We start from the raw sequence: 21,324 nt of genomic DNA on the forward strand, positions 1-21,324 counted from the left end.
ACACACTGAAATAGAGAACACGCACAAAGAAAAGATGTATTTATAGAAACCTTCAAGTGCTTCACAGGGTTAAGCCAAGGCCAGCAACTGCCGTTCTCAAACAGAAACAAAAGTAAGAAACCAAATCAGGACGGAAAAATCAACGAGAGAAGAATGTGCAAGAGATACGCCAACACTTTTCTTGTTTGTCTTCTGGAAATATAGTCCTCATGTGCGATTAGTAGTTTTGAATTCTTGACTGATTTGCCATCGAAGGAATAAAAAAAGCGACAACTTTCCAAACATGCACAACTGCATTTCCATCCATTGTGACGGAGGTGCGGCTGTTGTGGTAGTTCTGGTGAGTTTACAGTTGGAGTTTTGAGAGGAGTTGGGATCCTCTTTGCCTTCTGCTGAGAGCAGTGCTTTTCAAAGTATAAAAGCAAGCATCCATTTTTTATAACACCAAAGACAGCAGCAACCCCCTGAATGGTCAAGGAGATCGGATGCTTCCCTTCGTTGAACCAAAAAAGAAGAAAAGAAAAGCGTCGTCCCGCCAAACAGCGTTCGATTACACCATGCGAGTTCCCCTCCCGCAAGAGACCAGTGATAACGTTCCAAAGAAAGTAATAAACGAAGACAACCGCTTTGCGTCTTCTCTCTTTTAAAAAAATGCATTTAATGTTTTGTTTTTGTGTTTTTTTGTGTGTGTGTCTTGACGAAGGTGCTCCTTTTGTGTAGAGAGTTAGAGTACATTGGGTGCAGGGTGGTGGTTGGAAGTTAGGGTCAACTTTGCAGTCCGCTCCGTAGGTTTTACAGGCGATTTGCTCTTTGCTTTAAGAAGAGAAAGTGATATTGGAAAAAAGTCAGCACTTTTTAGATTAAAGCAAAGCACCCTTCACAAAGCCACAAACAAGAAGCAGGACAGAAAGTCCATGGCTTGTAGCTATCCTCGCACCTGCGGAAGAAGTTATAAGATATTCGCTCATCTTGCAGATTTCCAATGCTCCTTTATAAGGCTGTTTAAACATATACATTTTTATATACTTAATTAGCTTGCCCGCTTGGCTCTTGTGCCCATGACTGTCTTGGCATGCACTGCAAATAACAACACATACAAAGGATTTCAGTCCCACAAGGAAGTTCTTTTGTTTTCTCGCATGTCTCTTTTTTTTCTTTCAACAGTGTAATCCAATTACCGTAGGCCAAGAGGAACCAATGAAAACACCTCTGGCCTCAAAGCATTTGGAACAAAACGATCTGTGAAGTCACTTTGCAAAGACAATGTTAATGCCTGGCAGAGCAGTCCTTTGTGGACTGACAAATACTTCCAATGCTTCCTTCAACAAATCGACATGTCTGCATACCTGGCAACCCATCAAGCCAAACACAGTGCCGCAGTCATGAGTGGTAGCCTACAGGAGCTCTCCAAAGACCCCCCCTCCAGTTTTACAGTCTTTAGCTGGCCGCAAAAAAGGAGGGCCTCACCCTGCCTCTCATGAGCCTCCGTATGTGGGTTGGCTTGGTGGGACATAAGCTATGCAGGCCAAGGCGAAAGGGTTTGTAAAATAATAACAACAGTAGCAATAATAACAACACACATGAACACATGAAGGTGCCTTATACTGAATCAGACCCTTGGTCCATCAAGATCAGTATTGTCTTCTCAGACCGGAAGTGGCTCTCCAGGGTCTCGGGCGGAGGTCTTTCACAACACCTACCACCTGATCCTTTTAATGGGAGATACTGGGGGTTGAACCTGGGACCTCAGATGCTCTCCCATCTCCCAGAGAAACTGCTTTATAGTGAACCAGATCACTGGTCTATCAAGCTCAGTCTTTTCTACTTGGACTGGCAGCGGCTCTCCACAGTCTCAGGTAGAGGTCTTTCACATGACCTTCTACCTGGTCCTTTTTAATTGGAGATGCAAAGCAGAAACTCTTCCACTGAGCTACAACTCCTGAGATGATGATAATAATAATAATAATAGCTATACATTCAATAACAAGGGAGCAAACAAGTCTGTAGCATGTTGTTTCTTACACCTATTCAGGGGTAGGTGGATCTACCTTCTCACTCCTTTTTAGAATCCCCAGTTAAAGGATCTCACTCATTCAACTGAAACCGGAGGAAGTCCTGCCCAGATAAGATGGAACACTCAAAATACAAGGGATGCTACTGAAAAGGAGTGGCCAATGCCTATCAATACAATTTTGGATGAGGTTTGCACAACTTGTAGCCCACGCAGCCAAACACAGCCCACTAGCCATGTACAGAGGTCCACTGAGGACCCCCAGGTTTTGCTGCCTGGTTTGGAGTCACCCCCTAACAAAGTCAATGGCAGGGAAAGGTGTCTGCATCAGCGTCCTGGCAGGCCACCTCACCTGGCTGGCGGGCTGTCTTCAGCCCACGTCTCAAACAAGAATTCGTTGCAATTAGACCAAAAAACCAATAGTAACGTTGTGCTGGGGGGCAGTCGTGACCATTCAGGATGTAATTTCTGAAAGAGATTCTTGTAGATTGTAAAAATATTCTTTGCTGACTCCAAGAATTATTTGTTCCGTGTTGCACCTTTGGCAGATCAATGTACAGGAGCTTTCATGGCTGCGAAAATCTGCATGTTTAAACATGATATAATTAAGCTGCCATGGAAGGGATATTACAGTGAAAAATAAGGTGTGAAGGGTCGCGGGATCTATGAGGTCATTTTGTCTGGGGCAATGATAATATGTAGCTGTGCCATGGGAGGCTGAGAGCAGTGTTGCCAGCTCCAGGTTAGGAAATCCCTGGAGATTTGGGGGTAGAGCCCTGGGGAGGGGAGGGCTTGGGGAGGGGAGGGACCTCGGTGCAGTATACTGCCATAGAGTCCACCCTCCACAGCAGCCATTTTCTCCAGGGGAACCGATCTCTGTTGCCTGGAGATGAGTAGGAATTCCAAGAGATCTCCAGGTCACACACTGAGGTTGGCAACCCTTGCTGTGAGTGATTCACCTACGGTAGCCTGGATGTTATCCTACATTCTTAGAAAGGGGAATTATGAATTATGTTGGGGCCCGGCTTTCAACGCACTAATAAATGACAACTGGAAATCCTTTTCTCATGATCAACTATGCTTTCTGAATCAAGAATATCTGACGAGCAAGATGCTGACCTGGCCCAAGAACATTCAAGTCCCCGATGCTTTCAATCTGGTGCCAGAGTATCCCTAAGCTTTACGCAGTTTGTTCAGGTGGTGGGGGACTTCTTCTCCACTGCATTTTAAATTGCGACAGACAAGGCACATGTAATTTAAAGCAGACCTGAATGTGTAAAGAAGTTTGAAAGGAAAACAACTGAACCAATATCACAGTTCTGTATATTGCTTCTAGCAGATGTCATCCTCGACTAGACAAGATTGCTTGCCTTATGCAGCGCTCCCGGTAGGTTCCTTAAAATAAGTTGGTAAAATTGATATATATATATATATATTTTAAAGGGAGGAACATTTCACCCTTCGCAATTCTGAATAGCGAGATCAGTAGAATTGCATATGTGCATCTTCCTAGTCACTGTGTAGAGTTACCAACTCTGGGTTCGGAAATGCCTGGAGAGTTGAGGGTGGAGCCTGGGAGAGTGGCGCTTAGGGAGGAGAGGGACCTTGAGTGGTCACAAGGCCATGCAGTTCCCCTTCCAAAGCAGCCATTTGCTCCAGGAGAAGTGGAATAAATGCTTTAAATAAATATATAATAATTAAGCAATTTATGCAGGCTGGAGATCAGCTGTAATTCCAGGAGATTTCCACACCCCCCCCAAAACCGGGAGGTTGGCAACCCTAGCTCTGTGTCACCTCTACAACTGTAGCTTTGCATATGAGCAACAGAGTACATGTAAAAGCACTTAAATCCACCCTTTTAAAATGCAGTTCTGGGTGGGGGAGACATTGTGGCAGATCATTATTACCGTTCCTTAATTCTCCAATTGCTTATTATATTCTAATTTGCAAACACCACCATTTGAGGCTTGAAATTGCTCCTCCCCCATCAGCCTTTCGCTGTCTTTTGAAATGGCATCAGTATAACGATCGGAGCACCAATTAATGAGTCATGGAATGAGGTTACCCTGGGGCATCGCCATCTAGGGTTGCCAACCTCCAGGTGGGGCCTGGAGATCTCCCAGAATTACAACTGACCTCCAGACTACAGAGATCAGTTCCCCCAGCTGAAAAGGGCTGCTTTGGAGGGTGGATTCTCTGGCATTATACCCCACTGATGTCCCTCCCCTCCCTAAAGCCCGGCTTCCCAAGGCTCCATCACCAAATCTCCAGGGACTTCCCAACCCACAGTTGGCAACCCTTTCACCGACAGAGAACTGGAACCTCTGACAGCTGCCAATTGGACCTCAACATTTCTAGTAAGATTTTCGTAGCATTTCTGAAAGTCTGTTTGATCCACATCAGGTTGTTCCACATCTCCCTCGTCAGTATCTCTCTCACACACATACTCTCATTCTCCCGGTTTATAAGTAGGAATTATTTGTAGTAATTATGTGAAGTTTGATTTAAAGTGAAAAAATGAGAGTGCCTCTATCTAATGCTTGGTCTCCAGCTGACATTTCAATAGGGTTGCCAGTTTCCCCTTCTCCTCTGGCAGAAGGTTTTTTGGGGTGGGGTTGGGTTGACAATCCCACACGCACAGCCACACATGTCAAAATTACATCACTTTTGGGTTTACCGCCGGAATCACAAAGTTCATCACAAAGGGACAGGACGGGATGCTTTACCACTCAAACTGTTGCGATGCGGCGCTTTGGGGGATAACCCAAAAGTGATGTAGTTGAGACACATGTGGCCGCGCACTCGTGTGATCCCTGCTCCAAGCTGACCAATGGATTGGCAGGCAATTGCCCGCCAATCCAAGCAATCTGGCAAGCCTACATTTCAAACTGGATCTCCTTTGCAATTAACTTCTATGTTCTCCTTTCTTTGAAATAACAGAACCCTATAAAATGCAGGCATGATTTTGGAGCACAGTGACTGTAAAATCAAAACTCGATTTGCCTCCATGGACATGCTCAAGCAAAATACAAAGTTATTCTGGGGTTCCTCCTCAGGAAAAACATTCAAGAAGTTCAGTCATCAGTCCAATGGATTTGGTAAGGCTCACAAAATCTCTTGGGGAAAGTAGGGTGACTAGATTTCACCAAAAGCTGACTTATGGCAACCCTGCCAGGTTTTCAAGGCAAAAGGCGAGCAGAGGTGGTTGGCTGTCACCATCCTCTGTGTAGACCTCTTTAATGGTCTCCCATGGAAATAGTAACCAGGGTCCACCCTGCTGAGCAGCTGAGATCTGACAAGAACCAGCTAGCCTGGGCCATCCAGGTCAGGGCAATGTTTGCGGTAACAAGTGTAAAGTACTTTGAGTTTCATCGAATTACAAATGGGCAGAGGGAGAGAGAGGTTTGGCCAAACAAAGCTGGGTTCTGAACTGCTTGCATCCTCAGTAGACAAGCTGGGACATGTCCAGAGGAAGGCAACAATGATGGTGAGGGGTCTGGAGACCAAGTCCTATGAGGAAAGGTTGAAGGAGCTGGGTAGGTTTAGCCTGAAGAGGAGAAGACTGAGAGGGGATATGATAACCATCTTCAAGTACTTGAAGGGCTGTCATATGGAGGTAGGTGCCGAGTTGTTTTCTGTTGCCCCAGAAGGTCGGACCAGAACCAACGGGTTGAAATTAAGTTATCCTTCCCTGGAGGTTTTTAAGCAGAGGCTAGAGGGCCATCTGTCAGCAATGCTGATTCTATGACCATAGGCAGATCATGAGGGGGGCACTTTGGCCATCTTTTAGGCATGGAGTAGGGGTCACTGGGGTGTGTGGAAGGTAGTTGTGAATTTCCTACATTGTGCAGGGGTTGGACTAGATGACTCTGGTGGTCCTTTCCATGATTCTATGTTTCATTTACTATGGCCTGGGATCAGTCAATGCCCCCACTTTATCCCATTTCTTTCTAAAATCCTACTATTTGTTTCTCTTCCTCTTTTTAGGAATTTGGAGTCCGTTTCCAATTCCCTTTTGATCAAAGAGAAATTTGAACCGAGGAGGGGCAGGAAAGGAGGGTCTGCAGAATGTCAGAATTTCACTCTGCAGATGCTCAGAGGCAGGCAGCATCTTCCCAAGCCTTCCTGTCCTGCACCACCGTATGGCTTGAAACATAAAACAGCCTTAAGGGCTGAAGTTACAAAAGGGAGCATTGATTTATCTTCAAAGAGAAGTCCCTCTTTTGAGAAAGAAAAAAAGAGAATAAGAGCAAACCCACGGCTATAGCTAAAAAGTGAATTTTGCAAAGAGAAATTGTCCTCCCTTGAAACATCAATAGCTGGATCCAAACCCATGGTTCAATTAAACTATGATCCGTGTGGTCATCCAAACATGGGCCACTCTGCTAACTACAAGAACCATGAAACCAGGAACCAAAACCATGGTTCGTTGCTGCTTTATTAACCAGGGTTCACTATGGCATCATATGATGCGTGAAATGTAGACATCCTCGCTAAATCTCGGCTTGTTCCCCAGTTGCATTTATTAATTTAGAAAACCTCTATGCCACCTTTGCAGAGATGCTGCTCAGAGTGGAAATGGTAAAACTATAACAAAAATTTTTTTGAACATTAACCACAGTGATGAAAGCAACCCTTGAGAAGGCAAACTGCATTCTGGGCTCAGAAATGAAGCAAAATTAACACAAATGGTGGTTCTGAACTACGGCTGAAACCAGCCCGTAAGTACAAATTGTGAGCTCCCGGTCTCTATTCACAGTCTCTTGAACACGATAAAATGGCCGCCACCTGAACCCTACTCCCCCCCTCCCCACACACCTGTGCATTCACATGAACTTGTTTTAAAAATAGGGCTTGTAAGTCCCTGCCAGGGACAGGAGATTGCCCACCCCAGCCGCTGCCCCCTGCCGCCCATCAGCTGGCCAACGGGGAGACTTGCTGGCAGTGAGGGCAGGCATCACACATAGGGTTGCCAGGTCCCTGCTGGCAACTGGCAGAAGGTTTTGAGGCTGGGACACCATTACTCCTCATGGGTTGAATTTAGAAAATGATTTGTCATGTTTTTTGTAATGATATTTCTTTAAGGCTTCCAGGGTGCCGGTTCTGCGGCACAGATGCATCAGCTGAGCTCTGCATTTCACACAGACCTGCTAGGTATTTAACTTATGTGCTTTGCAACAGAAATTAAGTCTTTTTCTGACCTTACCCTTAGAGGAAGGAACTTTGAATTTTACCCTGCTTGGGATATTTTGATATTGCAATACTTTGGCAACCTTACCCTAAGGGGATTGTGCAACATGGATGATAACATAGGAATTTATGAGACTTCTGTTATGTAAGTTAAAAATTGTTATATATTTATTTATTGATTTTTAATGGTGCTGCAGGAAAATAGCAATTGTTGGATGTATTTGTTGTGATATGCAGGAAGGACTGATGAAGATTTGAATTTTGAGACTTTGAAACGATCGTATGAGACTTCTGTTATGAAGGACTGATGAGGACTAGAGTCCACATGAAACTTTTACTTGTGATAAAATCTTGTTAATCTTTCTGTTTCTGTTTCTCCACCCTCGTCTGGTATACTCACAGGACTGTTGTTGTGAGGAAACAGAGGAGGGGAGAACCATGTTCTAAAAACCACTTTGAGTCCCAATGGGGGGAGAAAAGTGGGATATAAAGGAATGCATCGTCCTCAAATACGCATCACCCGAACTTCATAGTGGCTTTCATCTGACTAAGCTGCTTGCAGTGCAGATCTTGTAGAGTGGGAGTTTCACACTTCCCCCTCCCATTTCATCCCACTGCCCCCTTTTTAGTTGGTAGAGCCTCATGTATAGCAGAGAGAGTGAAGAGGGGACCTGCGGGGTGTATGTGTGTGAGAGAGAATTGGCAACCATTGGCACCCTCTCTTCCAAAGACAGTAACCACCTTCTATCTTTGCAACTTAGTTAGACAGTAGTTTTCTAGTTAGTAACATAAAATTATCCTGGCTTGCTGAAATAAAAAACCAGAGCTATCTTTCCAGCATTTTCAAAACTAAGCTTCAATAATAACACATCTGGAAGACAATTTTTCTCCTTCTAAGAATATATATGCCCTGACCAAAGAATATATATGCTCAGGCTAGCCTGGTCTCATCATATCTCGTAAGCCAAACTGGGTTGGCCCTGGTCAATGTTTGGATGGGAGACCTCCAAGGAATACCAGGGTCGTAACGCGGAGGCAGGCGATGGCAAACCACCTCTGAAGATCTCTTGTCTTGAAAACCCTACGGGGTCACCTTAAGTCAGCTGTGACTTGATGGCACTTTCCACCACCAAGAATATATAGTCAGTTAAAGACAAATTCATGGAGGAGTGGTCTGTAGACAACCATCCACCATGAGAGCACAGGTGTCCATTCTAGGGTTGCTGCTCCAAGTGGGGCCTGGAGATGTCCCAGAATTACAACTGTTCTTCAGACTATAGAGATCAGTTGCCCTGGAGAAAGTGGTTGCTTTGGAGGGTGGGGTCTATGGCACTGTACCCTTCTGAGGTCCCTCCATCCCCCAAACCCCACCCTTCCCAGGCTCCACCTCCAAATCTCCTGGACTTTCTCAACCTAGAGTTGGCAGCCCTATGTCCTTGGACCCTCATATATGCAGGGCTGCCTCTTCTCCTATACTCTGCCACAACTTTGCTGATCTGAACAAGGCCTTCTACAGGTGCCACCCAACACCCCCCCCCCGACACATGCCTTCTCTGTAGTGGCCCCCACCCTATGGAATGGCCTGCCTGAGGAAGTCAGGAAAGCTATCACTGCATTATAGTTTTATTTGTGTAATACCATTTCTTGTAAACGTTGGGATGTGGTGTCACCCCTTGGGTCAGGAATGACACGGTGCTTGCACACTACTTTTACCTTTACCTAATACCATTTCTTCCATTAACATATTATATTTAGTACTTATGTCTTGTTTCAGATTTCTGCAGCCCTAGTCCTATTATACTGAAATCAAATAGAGTACATAATCAGAAGCTCTATTCTCTCTGCTAAAACAAGACCAGGAGCCGACTGTAATACATAATATCGAAAATTAGAATAAAGCTGAAGAAAAACACCAGAACATTCGTACTGCCAAAATACAATCCAAGTAACAATCCTGAAGAATTTAAGGACCGTGTAAAGAAAAGATTTGCATTACTAAGTTCAAGTGAATGTGAACCAGAAAAACTATGGGTCGAAATCACAGATATTATCAAGGAAGAATGTGCAAAAACTATTCCTGTAGCCAAAAAAGAATTGAAAAGCCTCAATGGATGACTGAGGGAACTCTTAAAATTGCTAATGATAGATGAGGAGAAAAAGTAAAAAAGTGACAGAAACAGAATCAAAAGTCTAAATGCAGCATTCCAATGACTCACACGTAGAGACAAAGAAAACTACTATAATAACTAGAGTGAACAAACGGAAGAGAAAAAAGAAAGAATAAAAGATCTGTTTCACAAGATTTAAAAAATCAAAGAGAAATTTAAATCATAGTTAGGCATGCTGAAAAATCAGCATGGGAAGTACATTGACTGAACTGGAAAAATAATGAAAGGTGGAAATAATACACTAAAGAACTATAGAAAAGATGGTAGATTCCTTCCAAGGAAAATATTTTGAGGAAGAACCTACAGCTAAGAAAGTGAAGTGAAAGCTGCAATGAGAGCAATTGGGAGAAACAAATCACCAGGTGAAGATGGGATATCAATAGACCTATTCCAAGCCACAGAAACAAATTCCAGCGTAATCTTAACAAGAATATGCCAACAAATATGGAAAACAAAACAATGGCCCACAGACTAGAGATGGCCAATTTACATTCTAATTCTGAAAAAGAAGACGTCAAAGATTTCAGCAACTATCGGACCATCGCGTGAATTTCTTACATGAGTAAAGTGATGCTTAAAATCTAACAACAAAGACTTCTACCATATATGGAACAAAAAATGTCAGATCTTCAAGCAGGATTCAGAAAAGGAAGAGGCACTAGAGATCATATTGCAAATTGACATTGGTTACTGGAGCATATGAGAGAATTTCAGAAGAAAATCAGCTTGTGTTTCTTTTGACTGTTGGATGAAAATGCTATGGTTGGTTTTAAAAGAAAGGGTGTGCCACAATATCTGATTGTTTTGATGCACAACCTGTGCTTAGGACAAGAGGCTACTTTTAGGACAGAATATGGAGAAACAGAATGGTTTCCCAGTTCTTGTAGGTTATCCGGGCTGTGTGACCGTGGTCTTGGTATTTTCTTTCCTGACATTTCGCCAGCAGCTGTGGCAGGCATCTTCAGAGGAGTAACACTGAAGGACAGTGTCTTTCGAAACCCTGGTCACCACAGTCACCACGGTCACCACGGTCAGATTTGGAAATGCTCAGAGACAGAAGGGATTTTCTTTCATCAATGGTGGACTTGTAAAAAAGCTCAGAGATACTGGAAGCAAATACATAATGAGATCATGACAACTCTTCAGACGAATTTTGACTTAAATCCTAAATTTATGCTCTTGGGGATGATCCCAGCTCAGTTACGAGCTGTACAAAAAGAATTTTTTCAATATGCGACCACCGCAGCGAGAATTGTTTACGCAAGATATTGGAAAAACAAAGAGTTACCCAGTCTGACAGAATGGATTACCAAAGTGATGGAATTCGCTACTATGGCAAAGCTTACTGATCAGTTACAAGGAAGACAACATGAAGAACACCAACTGAAATGGCAACCCTTCTACAATAAGTATGGTTAAGATTGTTTATATTTAGGTGATTTTATTCTAATTTGGTAATTAACAAGACTTGTGTATATAATAATCATACATCGAAATACGGTGTAGAATTAAGTGTAGAAATATAATGATAGATGGAAAGTATTTTTTTAATTCAGAAGAAATATAGTGATATAATGACTCATAAATGATAAAGAAAATACTTGATTACAAAAATGAGTATTGTCAGGGTCACAGGCACACACAAAATGTTATCATATCATATTATGTTTCCCTTTTACCCCTTATCCCTTTTCTTTTCTGTATATTTGAAAAAACACTAAAAATTATTTTTTTAAAAAAGGAATGCACTCTCAGTTTGCAAGACCTGAGTAAGAATGTTAACGATAGGGTGTTTTAGAGGTGATTTATTCATAGGGTCGCCATAAGTTGATAGCAACTTGGTGGCACTTAACACACACACACATCGTCCTGTTAAATTACTGATTATTTATTTATTTACTTTATTTATGTATCACCTTTCTCCCCAAAGTGGCTTATATCATCCTCCCACCTCCATTTTTATCCTTACAACAACCCTGTGAGGTAGGCTGAGAGTGTATCACTGGCCCAAGGTCACCCAGCAAGTTTCCATGGCAGAGTGTGGATTCAAACCTGCTTTTCCTAGATTCTAGTCCAACATTAAAATCCACTACACCATACTGGTTCTGTTTACAGGTTGCAGTCAGCAGCGCACGGTTGAGTCCCTTGAGTCTCAGTGAGAAAGGACTATAAATAACATAAATAAAATAAAACAAAAATTAAATAAATGTCTCTCATCTCCAGTTTACATGTGCAGTAGTTATTACCAATGTGTATGCCTTAATAGTCTTTGAAGAAGCCGTATCTCTGGAATGTGGCATCCCAGGGAAAAGAGATTTGCTGGTGATCATACTAGGAGTCCTTTCTAGATTGAATTAGTGCATCTATATTCTTCTCTCAAAATGTTGCAGGCCATAAAATTGGGGACCTGATTCAAGACTGTAATGGTAAAGTGGGGAGGGGAGGATAACAGTTAATCCGTGCCTTAACTACTAAGATTCCTAAATTACACCTCCTTGTAAATCTTTCCCTCCAACCTAGAAATTGTCCACTAGTTTCTTTGTTTCTTTTTTTTTTAATTTAAAAGTTCTCTATGCCACCTTTCTACCCAACTGTTGGTCCCCAAGGCAGGACCAGGTAGATAGATGTGTGTTGTTACTATGAGGAAAGTTCTTTGGACATGTGCAGAGGCCTTGCAGTCTTAGCCCTCTGGAAAGGATTACTTTTTGGCTTGCATGTCTTTAGATCCTCCCCAAGACCTTATTTTACTGCAATAAAAAATGGTGGGGTTTTAGACTACCTACTCTATGCTGATGCCCAGTACAAACAGGCCTGGTGTTTGATTGGTTAGGCCAAGGGCTTGTGTGTGTGTGTGTGTGTGTGTGTGTGTGTGTGATTTGAGGGGCCAGCTCTCCTAAGCCATAGAAATCATATAGTTGGAAGGGACCATACAGGTAAGGTTGCCAGGTGGATGGTTTCAGCGGGTAATTGCCTGCCAATCCACCGGGCTGCTCTGGAGCAGGGAACACATGCACATGCGGCCGTGTGTGATGCAGTTACATCACTCCCGTGTTTACCACTAGAAGTGTTGTGTCACCGTGGCCACTTTAGGACTCAAACCCTCCAAACGCCAGCGGCCTTTGGTAACTCTGGTAACTCTGCCGGCCTTCCTTTGGGTGCCTGATGTTTCCCTGCCCTGCCCAATTGCTGGGGGTGCCAGATGTCTGCTTCTGCATGATCTGCAAGGAGTCCTCTGCCACATGGCAAGAGATTCAAGGCCTGACACCATCATTCACATTGGACAGAAAACAAGCCGCTGTTGACAGAAATTGGTTTCCCATTGAAACCAGTTGGAATTGACAATGGACTAGGGTTGCCAACTCCAGGTGGAGAAATTCTTGGAGATTTTGGTTGGAGCCTGCGGACAGGCACCTCAGCGGGAAACAATGCCATAGAGTCCACCCTCCAAAACAACCATTTCTTCCCAGGGGCACTAATCTCTGTAGTCTGGAGATCTGTTGTAATTCCAGGAGGTCTCCAGGCCACACCTGGAGGTTGGCAACCCTACAATGAATTGGATGCATTAATGATACAAGATAAAACAAATATTATGTAAACAAAAACAGAACAAAATGGAAACAAAAAAGCATATCCCTATTGAACAAAACTTGATTTAGCATCAATGCTTTTTTTGAGATCTCTGTTTACTTTAAAAACAAATGCCATAGTTTTATTAGGGCGGATTGAAATCGATTCATGGAACATTTTCAGCATTATCAAAAAATGCCTCTATTTTCAACATTTTTTCAAAACTGCATACTCTGCAAAAATCAGTTCTAAAGGAATTGCCCCACTATGAATCCATGCAGATCATTACAACATTTATACCTTTTTTAGTGCTAGGATTGCCATCTCCAGGCTGGGAAATACCTGGAGATTTGGGCGGTGGAGCCTGGGCAGGAGTGGAGGGACCTCAGCAGGGTATAATGCCACTGAGTCCACCCTCCAAAGCAGACATTTTTTCAAGGTGAACTGATCTTGATTGTTTGGAGATCAGTTGTAATGGTGGGAGATCTCCAGGTGCCACTTGGGGGTTGGCAACCTTATTTAGGGCTGCCAACTCTAGGTTGGAAAATCCCTGGAGATGTAAGGTTGGAGAGTGGGGAGGACAGAGTTTGGGGAGGGAGGGAGTGGAAGGGAACATGTGAGGGAAGGGAGGGACCAGCAGGTTGGAATCTTGACTTTGCCATGGAAACTTCATGGGTGACCTTGGACCAGTCAGACACTCTCAGCCTAACCTACATCACAAGGTTGTTGCGAGGATAAAATGGAGTATAGCCATGTAAGTGGTTTTGAGTCCCCACTGCGGAAAAACACTGTGAAGAAAGAAAGAAAGAAAGAAAGAAAGAAAGAAAGAAAGAAAGAAAGAAAGAAAGAAAGAAAGAAAGAAAGAAAGAAAGAAAGAAAGAAAGAAAAGAAAAGAGCTTCTGTCTGTGTGTGAACTGGCTCTTGCTGAAGTATGTTTGAGGTGTAACTCCTGTGTAACAAGGACCTGAAGTAGGATTAACAGTTGAATAATAGGTTTGTGATAGTCTGTATTTGTAAATGCATCAACCGTTATCAAAATATCCTAAATCTGGAGGAAACTCAATCTTGTAGTGCTTCTCACTGCCCCATACAAATACATCAGCAAGTAAGAAAGGATTGTTCCATCTCCCTTGACATTAATAGGATCAGGCATGTCCTTAAAATGTGACAATGTCCCTGGGATCCCATGAGATTTGGCCAGCATTTATAATCTAACTTGGATCAGAGCATGCATTGGTGGGAAAGTAATTTTCATTTCAGAAACAAAACTGACGTATTTTAATCCATCTATAATAGAGGGTTCTTATACTTCCCCTTCTGTTACTAGGTTGCTGTTCAAACTCCCTCCCCAAACTGCATCTTAATATGACTTCATCACAGAAGACTACTGCAAAGTTTTGTTGTTGCTGTTTTTAAAACCCTAATTCCGGTCTTGGCTGCTCCTTCAACATGATGTGCCACCTCCGAACAAAATGCACAATTCAGTTCTCGCACACAGTTCTTGCATACCTAGAAATGAGGTATTCCTAATGGCTGCTGTTAACACCTGAGGCCCTGATCCAAGCCCAAAGCAACATGTTAGAGACTAGTGTGTCCAGATCACAAAGGAGAACACAGATGGCCAAGGAATGTGTGTGTGTAAAGTGCCTTCAAGTCGCAGCCGACTTATGGCGACCCCTTTTGGGGGTTTTCATGGCAAGAGACTAACAGAGGTGGTTTGCCAGTGCCTTCCTCTGCACAGCAACCCTGGACTTCCTTGGCGGTCTCCCATCCAAATACTAACCAGGGCTGACCCTGCTTAGCTTCTGAGATCTGACGAGATCAGGCTAGCCTGGGCCATCCAGGTCAGGGTGGCCAAGGAATACCTGGCAGCTAAACGTGTCAAACTCCTTTGTGGTGTTTCACTATGTAAATATGTTGAGTGTGTTTTATTTCTGTGTTCTAATGTGGAGTTGTATAGGTGTGTTGCTGTGGGTTAAAATGTCAGCCTGTAAAGTAAGAAGGGGGGGCTGTACCGGTAAGGGAAGTGTGTTCTGATTGGATGGTAGCTGGATAGGGTTGCCAGGTCCCTTTTTGCCACTGGCGGGAGTTTTTTTTTGGGGGGGGGGCATTCAAGAGCATGCAGTATAATGTCCCTATGTGGGTAAACCCGGAAGTGATGGGGATGCTCTACCATGTCCCTCAAAAAACTCTATGGAAACCAGAGAGTTTTTGGAGGAATGTGCTAGACTTCCCCTCCAAACCCAGAAGTGATGGGGATGCTCTAGCATATTCTTCCCAAACTCTATGCTTTCCAGTTTACCCCGGGACATTATTGGGCTGTGTGACACCGCATGTGTGTGCAGATTGTCCCCCTTTTTGCTGGCCTGATTCCCCCCGCCAGCCAGCTGAGGAGCTGCAGGCAGGCCTGTTAATTGGCAGGCAATTGCCCACCATTAACAGGCATCTGGCAACCCTATAGCTGCACCCCAGAGGGCAGAGTTGACTGTGCGGTTCAGAGGGAGGTTTTGTGTGTCAGAGGGGATGCTGAGCCGAGTGCATGTGGAGGAAGGAGGTGGAGGAAGGGGCTATAGAGTGCTGGGAGAGAAATCTGTGTTCTGGGTGGAAGTTACAAGCCTAAGTGGCCAGTGAAGAAAACAAGCCTGTGTAGCCAGGTCTATTTAAGGAACTCTAGAGAAAGAAAAAGAACCAAACCTATCTGAAACCATTACGCTTATGAACAGTCACCATCTTGTATTCCAATAGTAAAGTTGGCCAAATCTTTGCATGTTTAAATTGGTGACTGGAGCTGTGGGGAAGGGAGAGTTTGGGGATGGGAGAGACCTCAGCAGGGTGTAATGCCATGGAGTCCACCCTGCAAAGCAGCTGTTTTCTCCAGGGCAGGGGTCGCAAAAGTCCGGCTCCCGAGCCGCATGCGGCTCTTTGAGCCCTTGAGTGCGGCTCTTTCCATGTCCAGGCCCGGCTGAGTAGCGAAAGGGGCGGGGGGTGGGAGAGAGTCTGCGCAGGAGGCGCTTGGATTATGTAGGAGCGACCACGTGCCGCTGCTGCTGGCGGGCCTGCTGTGGGGAGAAGTCTGAGCAGGAGGCACTCGAATTACAAAGGAGCGACCACATGCTGCTGCTGCTGGCTGGCCTGCTGTGGGGATTGGGGGTTTCTTAAGCAGCGGAGGGAGCAGCCGCCGTTTCGATATTTGCACGGTAAGCCCACCCGCTGCCTCTTGGCTTCTGCTGTTGGCTCCTCGAGTCCCTCTTCAGAAAGGCTCGAGAGAAATTCTCATTGCTTTGGACGCGCTTCGCCCGGACGAGGAAGCCCCGCGCAGCGCCTTTCTTGCTTGAGGCCACTCGCAGCCCGGAGGGGAGGGGAAGGCAGAGAGCGAGCTGCCCCAGCGGCCGCCACCTCCCCCCTCCCTGCCGCGCGGGCCTCTCTTTCGGTACGGCCGCTCTTGCCCCCAGGGCTGCAGAGCGGGCCCAAGGCCGTGCTCAGGCCGCCCCTGGGAGGGGGGAGGGGGCTGGCGCCGTGGCCTCGAGGGAGGGAGGGAGGGAGGGGCAGTTGGGGGACTTTCTCCTTTCTCCCCCCCCCGTGGAAGCCGCCTGGTACGCGGCCCTGCCTGCCGGACCCCCAGCTGGGGGGGGCTCCTCCAGCCAAGCCACCTTGCCCGGGCACCCGCCTGCCTGCCCTGAATCTGGAGCCCATCGGTCCCAGAATGGTGGGGGGGGGGGTGAGCACCTGCCCCTCCCTCTGGCCAGGAGGAAACTGGCATGTCCGTGGTGGGGGGAAGGAAGGATGGACTGTGCATCTCCCCCTTGTTTGTTTGCATGGAACACACACAGACCGGGGACCTGCTGGCCTCTTCCTCTGTGCCTGGGATCCCTGGACATCTGGACCCTCGCTGGGTGATGGGGGGGGGAGAAAACAGTGGGCCTTTTTGTCTGGCAATTGTTAGCCCTCCCCTGGCCTATTACTACAGGTTTCCCCTCTTCCTGCTACTTTGTGCCTCTTTCAAAAGGAACGGGGGGGGGTTACACTCTCCCCACAGCCATTCACCACCCCACTGTGCAGTAGGTGCTCTACTGGTTTCCACTTCTGCTAAATTTTAATTAAAGTTCATTAAGTTAATAAACAGTGTACCTACCTATATAGTTTGAGTTAAAAAAATTTGGCTCTCAAAAGAAATCTCAATCGTTGTACTGTTGATATTTGGCTCTCTTGACTAATGAGTTTGGCGACCCCTGCTCCAGGGGGACAGATCTCTTTAGCCTGGAGAGCAGTTGTAATCTCCCCACATTGCATCATTCATTTTGTAGTAAGGAGGTGGCTCAGAGGTAAAAGGATACTAGTATCCCATTGGGAACCTGTTGACAGTGCTGCTGCAGAATGTTGAATTGAAATGGACTTGTATATGTAATTGACTTACTACAAAATGAATGATGCAATGTGGGGCTGAAGAAACGAATGTGAAACGGCTGTCCCCTAGCTTTTGGACTTATACCTACTATTGGATATCCTGCTGAACTGATTAATTTTGAAACTCAGAAGAGGACTTTTTGCCTCCAGATACACACCAATAGACTGTTTCATGCTTACCTGTATATTTGTACATAACCAGTCACTTAGTTGCTAAGTTTTCATGTTGTACACTTGTTTTGTTCTTTCCATCTTCATTACTCATTACAGATTTGTTTTTTGCAACCTGTTTATGTGCATTTGTGTACCACTTTCCCGTGCTAATTTCTAACCCTATTTGGTATAGGCACGGAGGTGCCTTTGTTTTCGTTTTGCTCACCCCCTGGGGGTTGGCAACTCTATTCCAGGACTGTTTTGGCTTGGAAAAACAGCATGGTGAAGGAGATTTTCCTCCCCTGCTGTCATGGTCCTGAGACAAATCAGCTTCTGCAGATTATAAAATGACTTTCCCTGCAGTGAGGCAGGTCTGTGGACATGTTAGAAATTATAATGTGCAGTTAAACCCTCGGATACACGTGCTCCTCTCTCTACAATTGTGCGTATTTGAACTTTTGCGTTTAGAAAACTATAAAGTGCCCATACTTTTAAATTTCATAAATATGCCAAACAAATACGCAACTTTATGTGCTAACTTAATTTATAAAATTTTTATTTTATATGGTTAAAGCAGTAAAATAAGTTTAGGCTTGATAAGAAAGTATTAGATATGCTATCCCCTCCCCCACAACAATTCTGTTTTTTAAAATGTTTTTCCCTACATGGGTTGAAAATCCTGTTTCTGTTGCCTAACTGAGATTACTAGAAGTATGGTGGTGTGTGAACACATGGCTGATGGGTTTCCAACAGGCCTGGAGAAAAATATCACGGCCCCTTAATAGAGGCTTATGGTGTAGCAATGGCCATTTCATGGCATGGAAAATAACATCCCATTAAGCCTCTGTCAAAGGAATGGGTCGTTTTTCTCCAGGCCTGTTGGCAATGCTGTGTGACAGCTAGAGGCCGGTGCTGGTGAGGCAAAAGGAGAGAGGAGGGAAACTCTCCTTTAAAAATTAATTTAAAGTGATTTTCTCTGACACTATTGGATGTAGAGTTGCTGACTCAGGATTGGGAAATTCCTGATGATTGGAGGGCAAAGCCCAGGGAGGGTACAATTTTGGGAGAGGAGAGAACTCGACGGGAATGTGATGCCATAGAGTTTGCCCTCCAAAGCAGCCACTTCCTCCAGTGGACCGGACCTCCGTAATTGGTAGAGTTGCCAACCTCCAGTTATTAGCCGGAGATCTCCTGTTGTTACAACTGATCTCCAGCCAATAGAGATCAGTTCACCAGGAGAAAATGGCCACTTTGGCAATTGGACTCTATGGCATTGAAATCCCTCCCCAAATCCCACCCTCCTCAGTCTTCGCCCCAAAAACCTCCTGCTGGTGGCCAAGAGGGACCTGACTTCCGTAATCAGGTTAACTCCAGGCCCCACCTAGAGGACAGTAACAACCCTATTTGGATATAATTCCTTTTGCCTGGGCCTCAATATTCACTAACATCCCCTATGAATTCTTTGCTTAGGTTCTTGTAGGCTATCCGGGCTGTGTGACCATGGTCTTGGTATTTTCTTTCCTGACGTTTCGCCAGCAGCTGTGGCGCCTGCCACAGCTGCTAGCGAAACGTCAGGAAACAAAATACCAAGACCACGGTCACACAGCCTGGATAGCCTACAAGAACCGATGAACTCTGACCATGAAAGCCTTCGACAATATTCTTTGCTTAGGACTCTGTTTTTCTTTTTCTTTTGTTTAAATAACTCCTGTACAAATTAAGAAACTGGGCACGTTTTCTGGTCTGCTTTACCCTCTTCCCCCACTTTTTAACCACCAGAGCAGGAAACAAGTTGTGCAAATGTAGTTCAAATAACAGGTTGCTGAAGTTCAGGCACACTTTCGTTTAGGGTTGCTATCTCCATCTCAGGAAATTCCTAGAGACTTGGGGGGGGGGTGTTGGAACCTGGCAAGGGACCTCAGCAGGATATACTGCCACAGGCACCCCCCTTGAAAACAGCCATTTCCTCCATGGGAACTGATCTCTGTAGTCCGGAGATCAGCTAAAATTTGAGTTGCCAACTCTGGGCTGAGAAAGTCCTGGAGGTTTGGGGGGTGGAGCCTGGGGAGGGTGGGATTTGGAAAGGGGAGGGACCCCAGGAGGTATGCAATACAATAGAGTCCACCCTCCAAAGCAGCCATTCCCTCCAGGGAAACAGCTCTCAATAACCTGGAGATCAGTTATAACTCCGGGAGTTTTCTGGGCCCCACCTGGAGGTTGGCAACCCTAATTTCATGGCTCTAAAGTCAGGGTAGGGATGTGTAGTTTGTTTCTTAGCTTGGTCAGAAGCACCAGGATTTGTTGGCGGGGTGCAGACCGAGCTAATTTTAAAAGGCGGAGCATCAATCCTTCTCTAGCCCCATTTTTTCCCCTTGCGTGTTTGACTCACATCTCCAGGTTCACTAACAGTAAAAGCCTTCCAGTGTTAAAAAGAGTTTCTCGTACCTGATTGTGGGCTTTGTTTGGGGATTTTGGCGTCTGCGGGAGGGCCAGCTGTGGGGCGCATGCGCTGGCTGGCCGAGTTCTGTATGCTGCTGGGGACGGCTGCGGAGACGTTCTTGCGCGGCTTGTCCTGCAGCCACATGGGCGACGCTTCGAAGGCCTGCATCCGTCGGGAATGGCTGTTGGCGCTGACCTTGAGATAGGCCTGGGCTTTGTACTCCTGAAGGTCTCCATAGTTGGCATCGGTCACCCTGCACTCATACAGCCCTTCGTCCTTTTTCCTGACTTTGGAGATCTGCAGCTTGTGGGAAATGTCATTGCCTTGGACCTTTACTGTCTGCAAAAGGGTCAGAAATGACATGTCAGAACCAGTCCCTGCAATCCTGACAACGTAAGTTGCTAGAATCCTGTTTCCAGCCTTCAGAGCGCCTCACAGGCACCATTATGCTAATCCTCATAATTGCAGAAGGGTCGCTTCCCTCTGGCTCCCTGTGGAATGGGCACAACAAGCAGAGCTGTTTCCTAAGACAACTCAGTTTATTCCAAACCTAATTCACACTCTCAACGGCATCGTTTGTGTGTGTGTGTGTGTGTTTGTGGGGGGAATCTGATGGTTGAACTGGCCCCCAACTACACTGAGAACACCCCCACCCCCACACACACACCTGTCTCTTTCCCAGTGGCCCCTTTCCACCCCATTTAGTGTGACTGCCAATTCCAGGATGGAAATTTTCCAGAGATTTGGGTCAGAGCCTGTGGAAAGGGAGTGTAAGCAAGGGAAAGAGTTCAGCAGGAATGTGATATAGGGTTGTCAGGTCCCTCTTTGCCACCGGTGGGAGTTTTTGGGATGGAGCCTGAGGAGGACAAGGTTTGGGGAGGGGCTTCAATGCCATAGAGTCCAATTGCCAAAGTGGTCTGATCTCTATTGGCTGGAGATCAGTTGAATTAGCAGGAGATCTCCTGCTGCTACCTGGCAGTTGGCAACCCTACAGCTGTGCCATAAGTGTGTGCTATAAGGGGAGACATGAATGGAGTTCTGGACCCTAAAATCGACAGATCCAAAAACCAGAAAGGAAGCAGGCTCCCTAAAAATGTTTCAGAATATATGAATACTTTGCAATTACAAGATGCTTGGAGAACCAAAAACCCAAAGAAAAAAAGTTACACCTTCTACTCCTATAGACATGATTCCAATTCAAGAACTGATATGTGTCAGATTTCCAACACATTGCAAAACAATTTAGAGAGTGTTGAAATATTGCTGAAAATGCTCTCAGACCATAATCCATTAGAACTGGCTTGGACTTTTTCAAAGCAAGGGATTAGAAGATGGAGACTGAATGAAAATATCCTTTTGAAAGAAGAAGTAGTGCTTCAATGCAAAAAAGA

General features: G+C 45.2%; 1 protein-coding gene across 3 annotated transcripts in view; it reads right to left on the reverse strand.

The window, feature by feature from the left end:
• Positions 1 to 647: 647 nt before the first annotated feature.
• VSTM2A (V-set and transmembrane domain containing 2A) overlaps positions 648 to 21,324 on the reverse strand; it is a 64,176-nt gene continuing 43,499 nt past the window's right edge. The window contains exons 4-5 of one of the 3 annotated variants that reach the window (XM_056857592.1): positions 19,939 to 20,272; positions 648 to 813 (exon numbers count right to left, since the gene is read on the reverse strand). In XM_056857592.1, the coding sequence (XP_056713570.1) occupies positions 725 to 813; positions 19,939 to 20,272 (423 nt within the window). In that variant the 3' untranslated portion in view covers positions 648 to 724. The other 2 variants (XM_056857593.1, XM_056857594.1) reach the window with 2 other exon arrangements.

This window comes from Euleptes europaea, chromosome 11 (assembly GCF_029931775.1).
Source record: "Euleptes europaea isolate rEulEur1 chromosome 11, rEulEur1.hap1, whole genome shotgun sequence".
NCBI lineage: Eukaryota > Metazoa > Chordata > Lepidosauria > Squamata > Sphaerodactylidae > Euleptes > Euleptes europaea.